The 17,967-nt window shown below is 48.6% G+C and overlaps 2 protein-coding genes across 2 annotated transcripts in view; one reads left to right on the plus strand and one right to left on the minus strand.

Annotated features, from left to right (window-relative positions):
• Positions 1–1,630, plus strand: part of NINJ2 (ninjurin 2) — a 42,173-nt gene extending 40,543 nt beyond the window's left edge. Inside the window, exon 4 of the mRNA XM_058805739.1 lies at positions 600–1,630. The gene's annotated coding sequence lies outside the window, so the exon portion shown is untranslated. The remainder of the gene's footprint in view (positions 1–599) is intronic.
• Positions 1,631–6,399: 4,769 nt separating this feature from the next.
• Positions 6,400–17,967, minus strand: part of B4GALNT3 (beta-1,4-N-acetyl-galactosaminyltransferase 3) — a 59,017-nt gene continuing 47,449 nt past the window's right edge. The window contains exons 9-21 of the mRNA XM_058805182.1: positions 17,826–17,904; positions 17,370–17,436; positions 15,552–15,695; positions 15,044–15,153; positions 14,446–14,546; positions 13,731–13,807; positions 12,171–13,167; positions 10,793–11,091; positions 9,821–9,974; positions 9,073–9,145; positions 8,481–8,634; positions 7,793–7,919; positions 6,400–7,027 (exon numbers count right to left, since the gene is read on the minus strand). Of these exons, the coding sequence (XP_058661165.1) occupies positions 6,916–7,027; positions 7,793–7,919; positions 8,481–8,634; positions 9,073–9,145; positions 9,821–9,974; positions 10,793–11,091; positions 12,171–13,167; positions 13,731–13,807; positions 14,446–14,546; positions 15,044–15,153; positions 15,552–15,695; positions 17,370–17,436; positions 17,826–17,904 (2,494 nt within the window). The 3' untranslated portion in view covers positions 6,400–6,915. The remainder of the gene's footprint in view (positions 7,028–7,792; positions 7,920–8,480; positions 8,635–9,072; positions 9,146–9,820; positions 9,975–10,792; positions 11,092–12,170; positions 13,168–13,730; positions 13,808–14,445; positions 14,547–15,043; positions 15,154–15,551; positions 15,696–17,369; positions 17,437–17,825; positions 17,905–17,967) is intronic.

A 17,967-nucleotide genomic window follows, 5' to 3' on the forward strand; every position in this document is an offset into this window, starting at 1 on the left:
CAGAAAACATCACTGCAAGGTGATGATGGCAAATTACAAAGCCTTTCCAGAGGCATGTTGCTGTCCCAAAAAACCTGCAGCCACTGAGCAAATTCTCTCAGAGGAGGAGCTCTTCTCACTTGGTCTCTAAAGCAAGAACACCAAACATCCCAGTTGCTGGGATTTATCAGCAGCAAGGGGTTTTTGGAAGGCTGCAGAGCTCATGCTAGATACAAATAGCAGTTATGGATGGGAGCTCATGTTGGGGAAGAAAACTAGGAGTGTTCTGGGAGGAATCACAAGACAGCAGCACCATCTGAGCAGAAGAAAAGGAATGGGCAAGACACAGAGCTCTTTACAGCAGCCACAGTAGTTTGGCAGGGACTGTTTTAGGCACCTAATGCTCATTTTCAAGGAAGCCCTGTAAGTTCATCCAAATGGCTGGGTTTCCATGTCATGTCAGTGAGGGAATGACATGTTCATAAATAAAAAGCACTTTAGCTCAAGAAGCAAAATTAATATTTCTTGTTTACACGACCTGCAAAATGTAAACACAGTTTAAATGCAACATACCAGAGGAGTCTGAGGTGACCTCACCAGAGCTTCTTGTCTCCCTGCAGGATCTGAGCAGTGCAGCTCTCCTCCACGTTTCCACTGACCTCAGCAGGATCCATGGATGAATCCAGGAAACTGGGTTAAACTTCAAAACTCTGTGTGTGTCATAGCATATCAGCCCCTTGCTGTAATGCTTTTGCAGTTCTGAGGGGCAGGAACATTGCCTTTCCAAGCTAGAACAAACTTTGCAAGAGAAAACTGCAGCAACAGCAGCAGCAGGTATACATTTTGAAAGTGCAGTTCTGTAAATCTTTTCTCTGATTTTAGCTGCCTGCTTCACATATTCAATATTGGCTCATCTGGTAGAGAAGACTGAATGATTTACTTTGTAGGCTAAATAAATAAGTCCAGCTCTTTTTTGTCTCAAATGTAAGTTGGTGCCCTTAAAGCAATTCTATCTAATAGTTTACCTCCCAAATGTTGGAATGGATTTCTCTAAAAAAGTTTTCCTAGGAGAATAGAATGGTGTGTGTACACAAAGATAGCTAGAACCAGTTCAAATCTTTTCCTAGTTGTTTAAAATCAAATGTTACATAGTTAAGAAAACAATCAGATATTTCCAGCACTGGGATGTTAACAAGGACAGAAAATAGTTATTGTGGTCTGATGTCATCATCAGTCCCCTATCAGGAATGATGTCAGAATAGCCTGACAATACTTAATGGAAAAAAGAAGATAATAATGAAGATACATTATAATGAAGAAACATTATACATAAGGCCACAGCCTAGGCTTATTGCTGCAATGAAAAATTACAGTTGAATAGCTTATTACTTTATTTTAAAAATCACCATTATGATTTATTCTTATCACTAACATAATATAAATGTTTTAAAATGTATTTGGTTTATAATGACAGCTCTGGTAATTCTCTTGTATTAGAACCATTTGTTTCCTTGAGAAAAAAATCCTTTGAATTAATGAGTTTCAAGATTTTGATGAAAGAGTAAAAATTTTCAATCCTAAATTTTTAAACTCTATAGTCATGCTAAAAAATGGTATTTTAATAGCCTTATGTAAGCCTATTTAAACAATTACATGCTCTTTTGATTATTAAATGATTTTTCCACTGTACTGCAGAATCAGAGTTTAATATGGACTTCTCCTTTTGTATACCCTTGCCACCCCTGACAGAGAAACGCCATGAAAGCATCCTCACATCAGTCTTCAGGAGCTACTGGGAGTGTCTGACTCTTAGATACAGATTTCATTTGTATTTGTCTTTTCATCTGTATTTGTCTCTACAAACCCAAATTTGTGTCAGTCACACACGGTGCTTTTTCTGAGAGGGTGTGAATGATCCTGCCCAGGAACTGGTGGGTAAGGCCAGCAGCAGCTGACACTGACAGTGACTTTTCTGAGCTGAAGGGAAGTTGCACAACAAGGGCAGGATGGAAAATACTAGTTATGTATTTACCAGAAGCTGAAGTGGTAGAGCTGAGCACAGCCTGAGATCTGTCAGGTGAAGCAGGCAGAGACTTGTCCTCCACTTTTCCTTGGGTATGACAGGTCTGGGGTGACCCTGAGTTTGCTGCTCACCTTGGTTTCCTCAGTGTTTGCTTTGACGGGCAGCAGAGAGGGGAGGATGTTTCAGGGAAGCCTGTTATCCTGCCTCCTTTAGGAAAATGCCTCATTCTAGAGGTAGCAGAATGAGCTGTAGGCACAGCAAAACCACAAGCCAAGGGCTGTCAGCCACTGCTGGCTGGGTTGATGGAAAGGTACAAAATTACATATCCTGCATGCAGACCCCAAACCCCAGGACTCACTGCTTCATGGAGCAGGAGGCACAGCAATTAGTACTGATGGCTGAAGGTAAAGAGAGGGGAAAATAGAAAAGATTCAGCTGGGAAAGAAGCATGAGGGGAATTTCATGAGCAGATCTTAATTTCATCATTGTTTCAGAGAGCTACTGGATCTGGTATGGCAGCATGTGAGGCCTCATGAGCAGAGAGGGCTCCCTGCCACTCACCCCAGGCAAGCAGAAGGCTGGCAGCACACTGGAATACTCTCCTTCCATCTCCTTCAATATTAACAATTTCTTGTTATAGTGAAATCATACTCATCAGCAACCTTGGCTGCCTTTTCCCCTCTTCGTGTGTGACTCCCATTGCTGCCAAGCTTTTGAGACTCAAAGAAGGCAGAGTTGAAGCGAAGATGGGCCAAAATTGAATTCAAACAAGCAGCTGCTGTGAAAGAGCTGACCTCCCATTTGCAAAGGTCTAGGCTCCCACCTGTGGTCTTCTCCAGGAACTGTCCTCTGCTGGCCAGGAGAGCCACTGTGTTTTCCATGTTCTCTTATCACATCACACTCATGCTTTGTTGGAATGTGTATTTGTCCATTGTTTCCACCTTGTTTCACATGATAAACCCGTGTAGACAGGAGGAAAACTGTTTTGTTGCCATCCCATTTTTCTAGAGGAGACTGAAGCAGGGCTAACCTTGCCCCCTGCATCTCCCACCCACCCCTTGCTGCAGAGCTCTTGCTGAGAGTGATCTCTCTGGTACTGCCTGTGCTTTCAGCTAATGAAAACAGAGGAGCACACCTGGATTCCAGCTCCTGCTGCACAGGGATGCAGGTGCAAGTGAACACACAGACAGAAGAGAGCTCTTGTAGGAAGAAAATGTATTTATAAAACATGAGGGAGAATCTGAATATCCCCCAGCTCCAACAGAGAGGTGGCCCAGGAATCATCTTGAAGGCACAGAGCCACTTAAGGCAGGTACAAGTCAGATTTTCAACACAAGGCATCTGTATCTAAAAAACAATCAACTTCAGACATTTGTAGGCAATGAGGAGAGATGTTCATGCCGGGCAAACATTAAGACAATGATGAAACAAATAACAATTTTCACACAATACACTTTGCTCAGATTAAACACCAGCCCTTCTTCACTCCCTTGGTGACCTGCAAAGCAAGCCTGAGCACCACACTCCAGTCCTGAGTACACAGCCACACTTGTAGGCAGGGCCACTTCACACTTGGTGGCTCAGACTCCCCAGCCTGGTCACATCCTGCCCTGGAGAAGGTCTCTGCAGCATTGTCCATCATCTCCCCAGCCACAGAGCTTCCGGAGCAGCTCGCTCCTGGCCTGATGCAAGGAAAATCCTCTGCAACTGACTTCCTCCAGCTGTCCAGGCAGGACACAGCCAGGATGCACATGAAGGCCAGAAACTCCAGCACAGCTTCCTAAAAAGATCCTGGTGACAGAAATGTGACCAACTGTTGAGGGGAGTCAGCTGCCTGGGCACATCCTTTCACTGCATAGCTGAGGGATCTGCTCCTGCTGTGCTTCCTGCTCTCCCCCTCTTTGTGACTCTGTCTGGGGAGAAAAACTGCAGCTTGCTCTGGAAGAGGGGCAGCAGCCTCAGAGTGCAGCCCAGAGCTGCTCCTGCAAGGTTTGGTCTCACCTCCCAGTGAGGTCTCTGAGCACGTGGGCTGAAAGAGTTTTTATTCCCATGAGTTCTCCAAGCTCCTCCATGGAGGCTGCCAGCCAGTGCCAACTAGTATTAATCACATTTACTACTTGCTTGGGTACCAACTGAGTATTCCCACTGGAAGGGAAGAACACTTGGGATGGCAGTGGGCAAACTGGCCATTAGGAAAGTGGACTGAAAACCAGGAACTCCTTACACCTCCATCAAGGAGTCTTCACGAGGTAGTTCTGCTTACCACTGGCCTGGCTTACAAGGTGTGAAGGAAGGAGTACAGTCACAGCTGAAAATTGGGGGCAAAATCCTCAAATTCTGCTGGCAGTGCTGCACTGAGGGGAGCACCCTACTGTCCAGTCCACTCTTTGCTGATTGTCCTCTGTGGTGGGGAAGACTCATGGCATTTATGCCAAGTGAGTTAACTTCTGGAGGCACCTAATTCTTGCCAGATGGAAGCTAGCTGCTAACTTTAGGCGCTGCAAAGCACATCCACAGCCAGATGTGAAAGCACATGGTACAAATAACTCCTCCTCCCCATGCTTGACTTCCAGGCTGCCCCCAAATCCAGCAGTTCTCCATGTGCAGAACAGGCACCAGGTTGTTCCCAGCTGCTGCTGCTACAGCCTGGCCATGTCCAGGCACTTGCCCTCCCCAGAGCCTCTCCCCATTCCAGAGGCATTGCGTGACACAGCCAGCCTGGACAGGCTGTGCAGGCACAGTCCTGGAGCCTGGAAAGCAGCTCACCTACACACTCGAGGAGCTGTGCCTGTGTCTGAGGGAAGCACAGGCTCTGACTTGCACCGGGAGCATGACTGACACTGCACATTCCAGGGAAAAACAGAGCTTATTGCAACATTGCATCACAGGGCTCTGGTCTCCCAAACTCCTATAATACTTCCAAAAAAAAAAAAAGAAAAAATTCAAAAAAAGTTTTGACTGTTGTCAGCCTCTTCCCTCTCACACCAACTGCCATGATTTAATTTCTTAGTATCTGTATGGGTAAAGTATTTCCCCTAAACAGGAAGACAACTCTGTCTTGGGCTGCCTCTTCTGGGATATTCAGTGTCTCCATTCTGGCAAAGGCTCCATGGATTCAGAGACACAGCCATCTCCAGCTGCACACTGCACAGCAGAACTTTCTGGTATCTGGTTGACTTTTTCTAAACCCATCACTCACAAAACCCAGACTGATGCAAAAAGATGATCTGACATGATTCCTATCTCACGTGCCAGAACTTGTATGTTCAGTTTTCTACTGCAATAGCGGAACTTGATGGACTTGTCAAGCACCACAGACACAGTAATAAATGAATGCCTATTCTGAACTGGCATCTACTCCATCAGCAAAGAGCAAAAAAGGTCTAGTACCAGCCAGCTTTGCTTGTATTCTGCATACATCCACTACTCCTTCCCAGCAACTCCTCACAGAACTGGGCACCATGAGCACCATCCTATGTCACACTGTCCCCTCAAGCTTGAGCCCTTTTCAGCATGGTATGGGGACACTGAAGCTGCCCTGTAAAGCACTGAGTGAGCTGGGATTTCTGGGTTAAACAGCCTTCTAAAATGGTTACAGGGTAAAAATATCTTGCATTAACAGGAGTTTTAGGTGATGGGACTTCCCTGTAGCACCAGGCCAGCTGTGGGCTCTCTCCACAGTTCCTCCATCAGTGACAGCATGGGTTTGCCCATCCTTTTGTTCACTCAACGCTCTTCTGTGCTCACTGTTTGTCACACCCAGTGCGTGTGCCAAGACCTGAGGCCACCTCCTCCGTACCAGCTCCTAGGGCTGCTCCAGAGATGAAGCATCAACAGCTGGGTTGGTTCTCCAACCAAGAAGCCTGCTCTATACTTAAGAGTCAAACTATGACAAGACACAACTGTGAGGCTATAACTTATTAAATTAACTTTTAGACGCTGCATGAATGTACAGGAATCTCAGAGGATTCTGAGAGCAGAAGACACTGTCTCCTCTTCTGACAAATCACAATACTTCAACTAATAAAATATTGCCACTTCTTCCCTGCTAGGGTTTCCCTGATATTGTTAGGACAAACACATGTCTGTCAGATAAGGCTGCAAAGTTCCTCCTGAGATGCTCTGCTAGCTTCTCTGTACAGCCCCTCCACTACCCTCAGGCAGTGGGTCAATAATTTAGGTGGAATTGTAACATCACCCCTGCCAGCTCACCCAGCTACAGGCAAACATGGCTCCTCTAAGGGAAATGTATTCACAACTCCATCCACAGCCCATAATCTGCTGAACACGAGAACAATTTTTCAAAATTACCAAAGTGAAAAGCACAGAGAAACATCTAAGCACCAGCGACCTAAAGTGCTTATCAGCTCCTCTGCATCCAGATTTCCTTAAACAGCACACGGGCATGTGGGTGCAATACAGATCAGAGAACTTTGGTCTCCTGTCCAAAATAATGGGAACTGGAGAGAAGGCAAAGGAGAGGAAATGGGGACGGTTGTGGTTTCTTTTCTGTTTTTCTTTTCCATTCAAGTTTTGAAAGAGAAGCTGCGTCGCTCTAAACAAACCATTCAAGGCTTAGCTGGGATTTGTGTTTGCTTGGTGCAAGACTCAACAGGAAGCACAGCACCTCTCCCACTGTACCTTCCAGCAGACTGCATGGAAATTCAAGTGTTTCCCTTGACACCTCTGCCACACACCTTCCCAGCCACACATGGATCCCACGTCTCGCACGCGGCACTGACAAGAGAAGCTCCTGCTCCACCAGCCTGACCACCCTTCCCCAGCTGAGCCATGCCATCAGAGAGGTCTCTGGAGGCAGAGGAAGAGTTTGGGCACTCGGCTGCATGCCCCAGTAAAGTGCACATCTGGATGAGATGGTGGACAGAGCTGCCAAACAGCTCTGGGGTTGGAGGCTACACCGGCGTCTTCAGCTGGCGCCGGTTCCACATGCCCCGCTTGGAGTGAAACCAGTGGAAGAAGTTCCTCAGGGAGAGACGCTCCACTTCCAGCCCAGCCTGCAAGATCCTGGCAGACACAAGAGCAGACTTAGGGAAAATTTCATCACAAAGATACTGAGGGACTCAGCTCCAGGAAAACTCTTTAAGTTGTGCTGTTGATAAGGACTGCAAGCAAATCGGATAGTCCAGAATAGCTCAGGGGTATCCCGTATCCATAAGCAGGAATTTAATGACACTTTCTGAGTGTTTATGCACCCTTGAGTGCAGGACTAGTCAGGAGTGCCTGCATATGCCAAGATAGGTGGAAAGATGGCTGGCAGCACTGGATTGCAGTCAGCTGACAGAAAAGACAGGACAGGGCCCAAACCCTACAACTACAAAGCCAGAGACTCAGGATTTGTGCATCCCTCCTCACAAAATCCTCAGAAATTTTAACTGTGCCTCATAATCTTTAAATGCCTCTCCACCAGATGGTCTTCAAGGCTAAATGTTATATGGGAAATGTGAGGGATCACAATGTACTCTGAGTGCTTGAAGAGGACAAAGTCTTCACAATCACCAGGGCCTGATCTGCAGGAGACCAACCAGCAGTGTGGCTGGAAGGCAGCAGAAAACAGCTCTTCTCTTACTAGTGGCTGAAATGAAGTGTTTTGTGTCTCCTCACCTACTAGGTTTGAGGTCAAGATATGCTCAAAGACCCTCCCTCTGGCCAAGGTTATAGTGGCAGTAGTCATCTCAACATGCTTAGAACCTCACTCCCATGGTCATTGGTTCTCCAGCATCTGATGGGCTTCCCCTCCTGAGCACCTGAACAATGACAGTGGACACCTACCTGTCGAGGAGCTCCCAGTCCTCTCCTCCCCAGCGGTCCCGAAACTCTTTTGTGTTCATGCCTCCAATTTTGTCCAGGTCAGACTTGTATATACCCAGGAGACCAAACCCATTCACCTCCCAGTAGCCTGAAGAGAGCGCAAAAGAGGCACAGCTTTGTTGGGGTTTTGAACCATTGACAGTCCCAGCAGAGCTGCTGGAGTGAAACGTCAGCTACTTTAGCACAGTGTTGACACCAGGGAGTAAACTCAGCACCAAGGCAGAGCCAACCATGCCAACCAGCTTTGGGAACGAGAAAGGCTTGTGGACAGAGAGCACGATCTGTCCTGTCAACTTGTTAGCAGGGCCTCTCACATCTCCTGTCTGGCAACACAATTCCTGGACTGTCCCACCTTCCCAGGGTTGTCCCTCTGCCTAGGTGGCTCAGGATGGCCACCTCTGTCTAAAGGAAATCCTATGCTGTACCACTTTTGTCCCTCCAACTTGGCTTGGTTTTCCTCACCCCTGGTCTACCAGCTCTCCTCAGGACAGGCTGTGCCCCCTCAGAAAAGAGAGATATGGACAGACAGGAACAAAGGATGGTTTTGGAAATACCTCAAGCTCCAGACCCTGACAGTGCCAGAGGAACAACTGTAGAGGAGGCAGGCACTTCCTTCTTTCCCCATTTCCCAAAGTCTGAGCCCTCTTACCATCAGGCCACTGTGGGGACATCCCGCAGTGCAGCCTCATGACCATGGGTGCAAAGGCCATCTTGCCTTCCACGCAGTGCTTCCTGATGGAATCAATGACTCCAGCTGGGAAGTGGATGTGCAGGTCACACAGGAAGACAATGCTGTGCGGGTCCTGGAACCAATTGTACCGGTTGGGAAAAAAAATAGGTTGACTTTAAGTAAATATTTATTGAGGGGCAGGAAGACAGAAATATGGGAGTCAAAATCTCATTGCTGCATCAGAAACTGAGTTCCCAAAGGCTGGGAAAATATCCATTGGCTGATCAATGATGAGTGTGAAATACCTGGCAGAGCCAGGATCACAAAGCTGCTACTGCTGACTTCCCTCCTGTCTGACAGTCCCAGCAGATGGACCAAGAATCAAACAGAGCACAGGTTCCTCAGAATAAAGAGATCCTTACTCTGGAAGGACAGGAAACACATCTACACTTGAACTGGTCTGCTAGGCTACTCCCTTCCCTAAAAAACAGTGTGTTCAGTACCAAAGGCAGTGGCAACACCAGACACACACCACAAACTGCCCTGCCCACCCAGGGCCCCCCAGACTCACCGTTATGAGGTCTATCCCCGCCTGCAGCCCAGCAGAACGCTCAAAATTCCCTGTCAGCTTCAGGTACCGATAGCTGGGGGTCAGAGGGGAAAGGGAATTTCAGTGGCACAGGAGGCACTGCAGGCAGCACCACACAGCACTGGGCCATGGAGCTGCCCTTGCCCCTTGCACCCTCTGGAGCAGAGGAAACCTCTGCTGGGGGAGTGCACTGCTCCCTGTTCCAGTCTGCCCAGAGAATCTTGCCCCTGAAGAGAGCCTAGCAAAACTCTTCTCAGCTCTAGCCCAGCTCTGTCCTAGGACTAGACCTGGAAACCCCTGGTAGGTAACAGAAATGACCAGCCAAAACTGTTACAGATCAGAGCAGGGTCATTCCAGCAAACAGAGGTCTCCACGCTCTCTGTCCCACTTAGAGCTTTCTTATAATTTCTGTCCTCCCCCTGCCCCACCACTGAGAGACTTGCTTTCTCTTTTCTCTTGAAATCTTGAAAAAAGAGACAAATGCAATAAATTTAGCTGGAAGACTACACCAGGTATTGCCTTGCACTTTTCTAACAGTGTTCCATGCATATATGTGTATGCACATCATAACAAAAACACATTCTCGTATACGTGCAGGGTGTGGATGGATGGTGTCTGTGGTGCTCCAGCTGCAGCAGGCTTTGCCTGGTCAACACACAGAGGCTGCCAAATGTGCTATTTGCAGGCTTATGTGTGTGGGTGGCTTTTTGTCACCAAGCAGTAGTCCCACCTGTGCAAGGTAGACCTTTTCAGAGCCTTCTCTACATCCATGTCGTCGCTGCTGTAGTCGGTGATGATGACGCTGAAGTGGGGATCCTTGGTGACTCGGAACAGCTCTTCCATGTCAGAGATGAACTGCAGCACCCAGCGTGCCTGGTTCTTCACTGGTTGTATTGTAACAGGGAGAGAATCAAAGCAAACTGATTTAAATGGTGCTGTTTCTTCTCAACAAGCAAGGCTTCTTGCCTTCTATTAAACCTCAACAACCTTTCAGGGATGATGAAATAGGCCCAGGCTGGAAACCTGGTCCACAGAGCCAAGGAATCAGTGTGGGTTCTTCCCCACCATGTGACAGGGACTTTCTCTGAGCTTACAAGCCATGGCTGCTTGGGCCCTATCACATTTTGAGGGTATTTAACTTGGAGAGAACAGAAATTGGAAGTGACCTATTGTATATGCGGGGTGCCCTGTAGCAGGAAGGAACAATGAATCTGACTCCATGTTCTCAAAAGGCTAATTTATTATTTTATGATACTATATTATATTAAAGAATACTGCACTATACTACACTACACTATACTAAAGAATACAGAAAGGATACTTACTAAATGCTAAAAAGATAACAATGAAAACTCGTGACTCTTTCCAGAGTCCTGACACAGCTTGGCCCTGATTGGCCAATGAGTCAAAATAATTCACACCAGAAACCAGTGAAACAACCACCTGTGGACAAACAATCTCCAAACACATTCCACATGTGAGCACAACACAGGAGAAGCAAATGAGATAAAAGTTGTTTTCCTTTTTCTCTGAGGCTTCTCAGCTTCCCAGAAGACAAATCCTGGGCGGAGGGATTTTTCCAGAGAATGTGATATTGACCCAAGATGGTTGAGACTGGCTCAGACCCACTGTCCATGACTGCCCTCATGGGAACCACCCACTGTGCCACCCCTCAACGTCCTGGGAAGGCAGCTCCCCTTACCTGGCACCACGAAGTGAACCACAGCCTGGTGGTTCCAGGAAAACCCCTGGGGCCAGCACAGCTCCGGCTCGTTCGCCGCGGCCATCAGGCGCCGCCGGCGGCCCCACACCAGGTTCCTCATCCTCCTCTCGTCCTCCTCGTGGCTGCTGCTGCCCTGCCAGCCGCGGGCAAAGACGTACTCGGAGAGGCGGACGTGGCGCCGGCCCTGCTCCAGCAGCTCCAGCTCCAGCAGGTAGCGGCTGCCCCGCATGCGGTCCTGCCGCTTCTCCACGTTCACGATGCGCTGCAGCTGGAAGCGCCTGCAGGGACACAGCTGCTGTGGGCACAACCTGGCCCTGTCCCTCCCCCAGCCCTGCTGGGCTCCTTCCTTCGGGCCAGCACAAGCCTTTCTGTCCCCAGCTCCCCCCCTGCTTTGCTGCGCCGCTTCCAAAATTCCATGGGAATGTTTAGCACCTGTTTCTCCTAAATCCACAAGAGTGTGGGATTAGACCTGGGATTCCGGCCAAGAGAAATGAAATAAAGGTGACACAGAAAATAACAAATGTGTCTGAATGATTGTGTAGGGCTGGTAATAGCGAGTGTATTCAACACCACCTACAAGGATTTTGGCACCAGGAGCATGTTTGGGCTGCTGAAACTGGCTCATGACACCTTATCAAACAGGAATATGGAGTAGGACTGAGCAATCATACAGTAAAAACTGGCAGGGCTGTAGATTCAGAATGGCCAAAACTGGATGAAATGCCAGGTCATGCCCTTTCAGATCATTACAAGAGTTTCTGCTATAAACCAGACGCTTGTGAGTTAAAAATCCTGAGAAAATCCTGTGTGTGCTGGTCAGTTACACCTGGCTGTGACTGGTGTGACCCTGAAAATGCAAATGTGATCTTAATATGTAACATTAGGCCTAGTTCCAGCAGGGATTAGAAGCTAATAACACCCATTCCATAAAACATCCAGGATATTGGTCACTTATGTATGGGAAAATTAACACCAACTGAAACCAGAAAAGACTGGTTAAAAACATTATAAAAATTAAGGCCAGCCCAACAGAAGGATCAGGAGTTAGACTGTTTAGTTTATGGAGGCTAGAGGAAGTGTGTCTGTTTGCCAGAAGGGATGGTAAGTCTTGAGAAGAAAAAAAATCATACCAAGACCACGTAACAAAAGAGTACCAGCAAAAGCTGGTATCATTTCTCAGGAATAAGAAGTGTGCCTAAAGTTCAGTGCTTTACACAGATTCCTTGCCTGAAATCTTATTTACCACATCTAGTTCATCCTCTGATTCTCACCAGTTACTCACATAACAGGTATTCCCCATGCAGCATGGTAAGCCAGCTCTGGGACAGTGCCCCTTGGTTTTCTCACTGCACCTTACCCTTTACTCCTCTGGTTGAGCTTCCTCAGGAAGACACGTGTGACTTCCAGGGCCTCTCTTTCTCTTAGCAGCAAATTTCCCGAGGTGTTGCACTTGAGGTCAATCCAGTCTGTGCGCAGCATATGGAAGTCCAGGTTGTTCATGCTGAAGGTCTGCTCCCAGTTCACTGCCTGGTCAAACACTGGTACGTAATCAAAATCCTCCTCATCTTCCTCGTCTGGCTCCCCATCCACCTCTTCCTCCTCTACTGCTCCTCCAGACTTGTCTTTCAAAGGAGATGCCACCTGTGCCTCTCCTTCACCCACATCCCCATCGCTGGCCACCTTCTGCTCAGCAATGTAGGACTGCACCTGGCTCAGCCACTGCGGCAGCCCGCGCTGCTGGCTGGGGCTGGCAGCACTCACTGCCTGTCTCCCAGCTCTGCCAGAGACTGGGATTCCTTTCCCAACTGGCACGGTGCCTCCTGGCTGCAGCCTGTCCTTTGTGGTGCTGAGGTCTCCTCGAGGTCCTACCCTGCTGGGAATTGCGACCCCTGAGTCCCTGGGGTGGCCAAGAGACTGCTGCCTTTGAGACACAGTCGTAGAAGGAGGGACTGTCCTTCTGACAGGCACTCTCCCCTGGATGGCCCTGGCATGCTGCGGAGGGCTCCTGGAATTGTCTTTGACTCCAGCTTTCACACGGGGTCTCTTTGTTACAGGGTTTCCCTCTAGGCCAGGCAGGCTGAGGCTTTGGTTGGTAGAGGCCAGCATGGCTGATTTGATACCAGACCTTTTTGTCCTCCTCCTCATCTCCTCTCCTGCATCATTCCCCGTGACCGCGAGGAGCCGGCGGTGCTCCCGGAGGGAATAGTCCTGGTGGATGTTGTCACTGCCCAGCACACTGCTGGGGACGTTGCCTGCTGGCCCTGCCCTCCCTGTGCCAGCCTGCTCAGGGGCATTGGTGCTCTCCACATCCTGCTCCTCGTACTGCAGCTCATCCACGTTCCCCTCCTGGGAGCCTGCGGGATGAATCAAAGTTACACCTCTGGCATCCTCCCGCTGCCTTCCCTGCCCTGCCCAGGCATCCACCAGGCAAGGGGGCAGCTCCTTCTCTCCTGCCTCCTCTCAGTGTTGTCTCTCCTGCCCAGAGGGACAGGGATGCTCTCCCATGTTGGAGCCATGCTCAGCCTCCTCAGCACTCACCACTGCCAAAGGTTGTGGAGCTGTCTGGCTTTGCCCTCAGCTCTGCAGGGCAGGTGTGACCACAGGCTGCCACACTGCACACCCCTGGCTGTGTTATTCCTGCCCATGGTTTTGCTAGAATTGCCCCTCAGCTAAGCTGTGGGCCTGAGAGCTGTCATGTTGTCTACTGCAGCCCCACTGTTTGGTGAGGTCCCAACCTGCCCTTAAGGGAAGTAAAAGTGGCAGCAAAAGTCTCCTCCCAGACACAGCAATCTGGCATGGAAAGGCTGAGACTTCTCTGGCATGGAAAGTCAACAGCTTCCTTCAGCTGGTGCTGCAAGACCACACACAAAAGTGACAGATAAAAGGATCCCCTGGGTTCTGAGATCAGGGCTCCTACCTGGCTGCTCTGTCCTTTCTCCAGAATCCAGGCTCTTCTCTGGCCGATCCATTTTCATATACTTGTAAAACCCAAATCTGCAGAGAGAAGAGCAAAACACAAGTTTGATGAATGTTACTTTGCCCTTTCCTTCCTTTCCTTCCTGGAAGAAGGAAAACGATTCTGAGCACAGGGGGGTCATAATCAGCTATCTTACTGGGAAAGTGACCCTCTTTATCCTGCAAAAAAGTCCTCCTGGATGGCTGGGAGTCCTTGCACAAGATGTCTGATTGTTGCAGTAGGGAGCATGCAACAAGTAGCAGCTCCCTTGTGGGGCCACCACTGGGATCTGAGCACCAGTGAAGATGAGTGACATGCATTTCTTCCCCCAGAGAAAGGCCTGGTGGTGGCCATAGTTTGGCTTTCACAGTAACAGCTATCAGGAGGCTCCAGCCACTTGCAGGCCAAGCTTGCTGGGAATACACTGCCTGATGTAAGAGAACAACCATGCTCTGACTCAGCTACTGGGCTAACAGTGCAAGAAAAGCATTGGTAGTTTCCCCTTGAGACCTAAACATATTTTCACTTAAGTTATCAAAAGAAACTATATGCTTTAATGTTTTGCAAGACATAAGGGATCTTTAAGAATTAAGAAGTGAGCATGAAATTCCACACCAATTCCAGCCTTCAAGCTTCTCCCCACCCTGCAAATAACCCCAAATTCACAGCATGCTACCTTTCCAAATAATAAGGGTTTTCCTGGTAGAAGCATTTGTTGTCTTTCTCCATGTGGCTCAGGCGAGTGTAATCATTTGGGTAAACAAAGGATAGATGAACCTGTGAAGAGGAGAGAAAGACAAAGTGAAACTCTCCTAAATGCCAGGCATCAGCCACAAGGTGATCCAAACATAGCTGCAGGATAACCAGCAGGAGTTGCTCACTCTTTCCCTGTCCAGGAGCAGGCTGTGAGAATGGAAGACAAAAGGAAGCATGCTGAGATATATGTATGTATGTATGTATGTATGCATGTGCCTTTTACCCTCTCCCTCAGCATCTGCCCACCTCTCTAACTGTGAGCTCAAGTCCTACAACAGAGTGAGAACTAACTGGGGGAGAAGTGGCCAAGTCCTCCTGAAGAGATGCCCATGGCTTTAGTAATCCACACACACTACAGTCCCCCCCATGGAGAATGAAACCCTCAGCCACTGTGAGATTCCCTGCAAAGGCAGGGCGGCCTTTGGCTAACACGGGGCCTCTTGCCCTATGGCTAATGGGATTTCTTCTTCCTCCTTGTGTGTCCCTGGGCAAAAATCAAGTTAAGAAGTCCAACTTACAAACTGGAGGCCCTGGTAGCGCTGCAGAGGAAATCCATTCACCAGGTAGCTGGGCTTGTAGGGGCAGTCAGGCAGGGCCCGGCGCACGCGGGACTTGCTGAGCAGAGGCACTGCAGGCAAGGAACAAACAGGCAAGGGCTGCAGGAGGAGCCCTGCTGCAACCACCCACCAGCTCAGCTACTTCTGTCCCTGGGTTCTATTTAGCCATGTGAAATATTAAGGGATAGATTAAACAAATCTTCTTGCACAGCTCAGCTCTTTACATTCCTTTAAGACGCTCACACAAAAATATACTTGGGGATGTGGTTTGAGCTGGACACCAAGAAAGAGGAGCTGGATTTAGTCTGTGCTTTGTCTCCTACTCTGACTGATATTGTAGCTGTCCCTCTCTTTTACACCAGGAATAAAAAAGCATGGCCTGGATAACTGCAGTGCAGGAGGACAATCCTTCCCAGCTGTGCTCCTGCACAGGCTGCAGTTACTCCCTCAGCTGCTTTCCAAGTCTCACCTTCATAAAGAGTGTCCCGGGGGTCAGGCTTCAGCATGTCAGCTGGGTGTACCCTGCTGCCAGTGCTGCCAGCAGCCCAGCTCCTGCCAGTGGCCAGCGTCTGCGGGATGTGCCCAACCTCATCCATCTTCAGAAGCGTCTCATCTGGAGACCAGAGAGAGAACACAAGGGGGAGACAGGGGCTAACTTGCTCCTTGTCCAAAAAACCACCTCTCTACAGTGCCAGCCCTTTCCAAATGGCATTGCATCCCTGGCACCAATGCTGTTTCTGGCACAGGCAAAGGAAAGGCTCTGACCCAGAAATCTGGATATAGAGAAGCTGTGGGGTGGGAACACGGCTTTCACTGAAAGCAAACACACACAGGGATGAGGAGTGGATGAAAATGACCTCCTGCCTTGGATACACCATCACTGAACAGGCTCCATGCTGGCAGGAACTCTGTATTGTTAGTATTAAGTTTCTTTTCAAAGGAGATGAAGAGAGATGAATGGGAGGAGAAACCTGAGGGGCAAAGGAAAGACCTTCAGTGGAGGAGGAGGATGTTACTCCAGAAAGGGAATGAAGCCCCACAGAAAGCCAAGAACAACAGGCAGCTCAAACTCAAAACTGGGTATTGGTTACATTTTTCCTTGGGTGCTGCTGTCACAGGGCTTCATGTCTCCATGGATCTTACTCTAAAATGAGGGGAACTGAATCAATATCCATGAAGGAAAAGCAACATCCTGCCAAGGGCACTGGTGTGCAACTTTGGGGTACTGAACTACATGGAACCCCAGAAAGAATGGCATGTCATGTAATACAGCCAAAGGCTAATATGAACAAGGGAAAAAACTATGGGCAGAAGGCACAGATAAAAATGAGACTGCAGTACTGTACCTAATTGTGAAGGGGTCTTCTGGAATGTCAGCCTTCTATTATACTGGTAATGAGTAAGAAGAAAAGAGAAGAAGGAAGAAGGATGAGGATGGAGGACCAAATGGAAAGCCTAGTCCTAGCCACAAGGGAGGTTTCAGAAAATGCAGCAGCAGGTTGTGATCCAAGACACAGCAAACAGATGCCTTGATTACATCAGGGAGTCTTCCATGCACAAAAGGGCTGCTATGAAAAAAACTCCAGAAATGTTGGGAGACAACAGCAGTAGACATGGAAAGGGGGAATGCTGGCAGAGGAAAGTGATGATGACAAAGCTGGGCAAGGGTAAACAGGACTAAGGAGCTTCTTAACTGATAACACCATCACTTGATGTGCTAAGAAGGGTTTACAAAACAGGAGGGACTGGACTGATGTGTTTGCAGCAATCCAGCACCAACTCAGAGACTTGAAGCTGGGACAGAAGAAAGCAGCATCCCCCATCCTTGCTAGTGTATCCTGCTGTGTTCAGGACCCAGAGTGAAATCCCCTGAAGTGCCAGAGCAGCCCCTTCTCCCTGGTTGTGTCCAGCTGGCAGCATATCCCCACAGCTCCCATGTTTTGGGACTCGTGTTCCCCCTGGCTCTCAGCAAGCAATCTCCATCCTGTGTTACTCTCAATCCTCAACACTTCTCACCTTCGCAGACTCTCCTCTCTGCCCTTCCTCACTAGCTCTAGACTTCGCTGAAAAAATGCTCCAATCTTACTTCTGATTCTCCCATGTTTCATAATGAGTCACACTCTTGTCCAGAAATCTTTCTGCTGAACTGTCCCCACCTTTTTCTCCCAATGATGTGTATGCCTGGTATTTTCCTGGCTAGACAATGATTCATGGTGAAACACTGGATGCTGATACATTTAGGAAGAATGGGGAGGTGCTTGGGAAAACTTGTGATGAAGATACTTACTAGCAAAAAGGGAGAGATATTGGGAGTCAATGACTTTGAACTTTGCTTCTGGATCATTCAGTCTCCACTGGAACAGAGAAACACGGTAAAATGAAGTACCTATGGAGTTAACCAAGACTGAACAAAAGGAACACACAACCCCTACTAGGACTGAATTCACCCAGCAGCAAAAGACTGGGAATGAGCAGAGATCCCCCAGGACACATCCAACCAGGAAAGGCCAAAAAGCTTCAAGAGACACCAGAGAAGGCAGATGTATCCCAAATAAGCAGAGGAAGGGGTCCTGACACATGGCCAGGACTATCTCACACAGAAGTAGGTAAGGGCTCTGGGAGGGATGAGCCACATCTCATGCAATGAGGAGCTGAGGCCAGGGAAAGGAGGGAAATGGTTACAAACATCACTCCTGAGCTCTGTGGGGACACATATAGGGGACCACCATTTCCACAGACTCACTGCTACTTCCACATGGTCTGTTCCTCTGTCATCCTGCTTGTGCAGCACCTCAAAGTAGTACCTGCCCTCTGCTGACAACCTGCCAAGAACAAGGTGTCTGTCACCAGGAGCATTAAGGAACATTTCTTAGCTTGTCAGCAGA

The sequence above is a fragment of the Ammospiza caudacuta genome, chromosome 5 (genome assembly GCF_027887145.1).
Source record: "Ammospiza caudacuta isolate bAmmCau1 chromosome 5, bAmmCau1.pri, whole genome shotgun sequence".
NCBI classification, from domain to species: Eukaryota; Metazoa; Chordata; class Aves; order Passeriformes; family Passerellidae; genus Ammospiza; species Ammospiza caudacuta.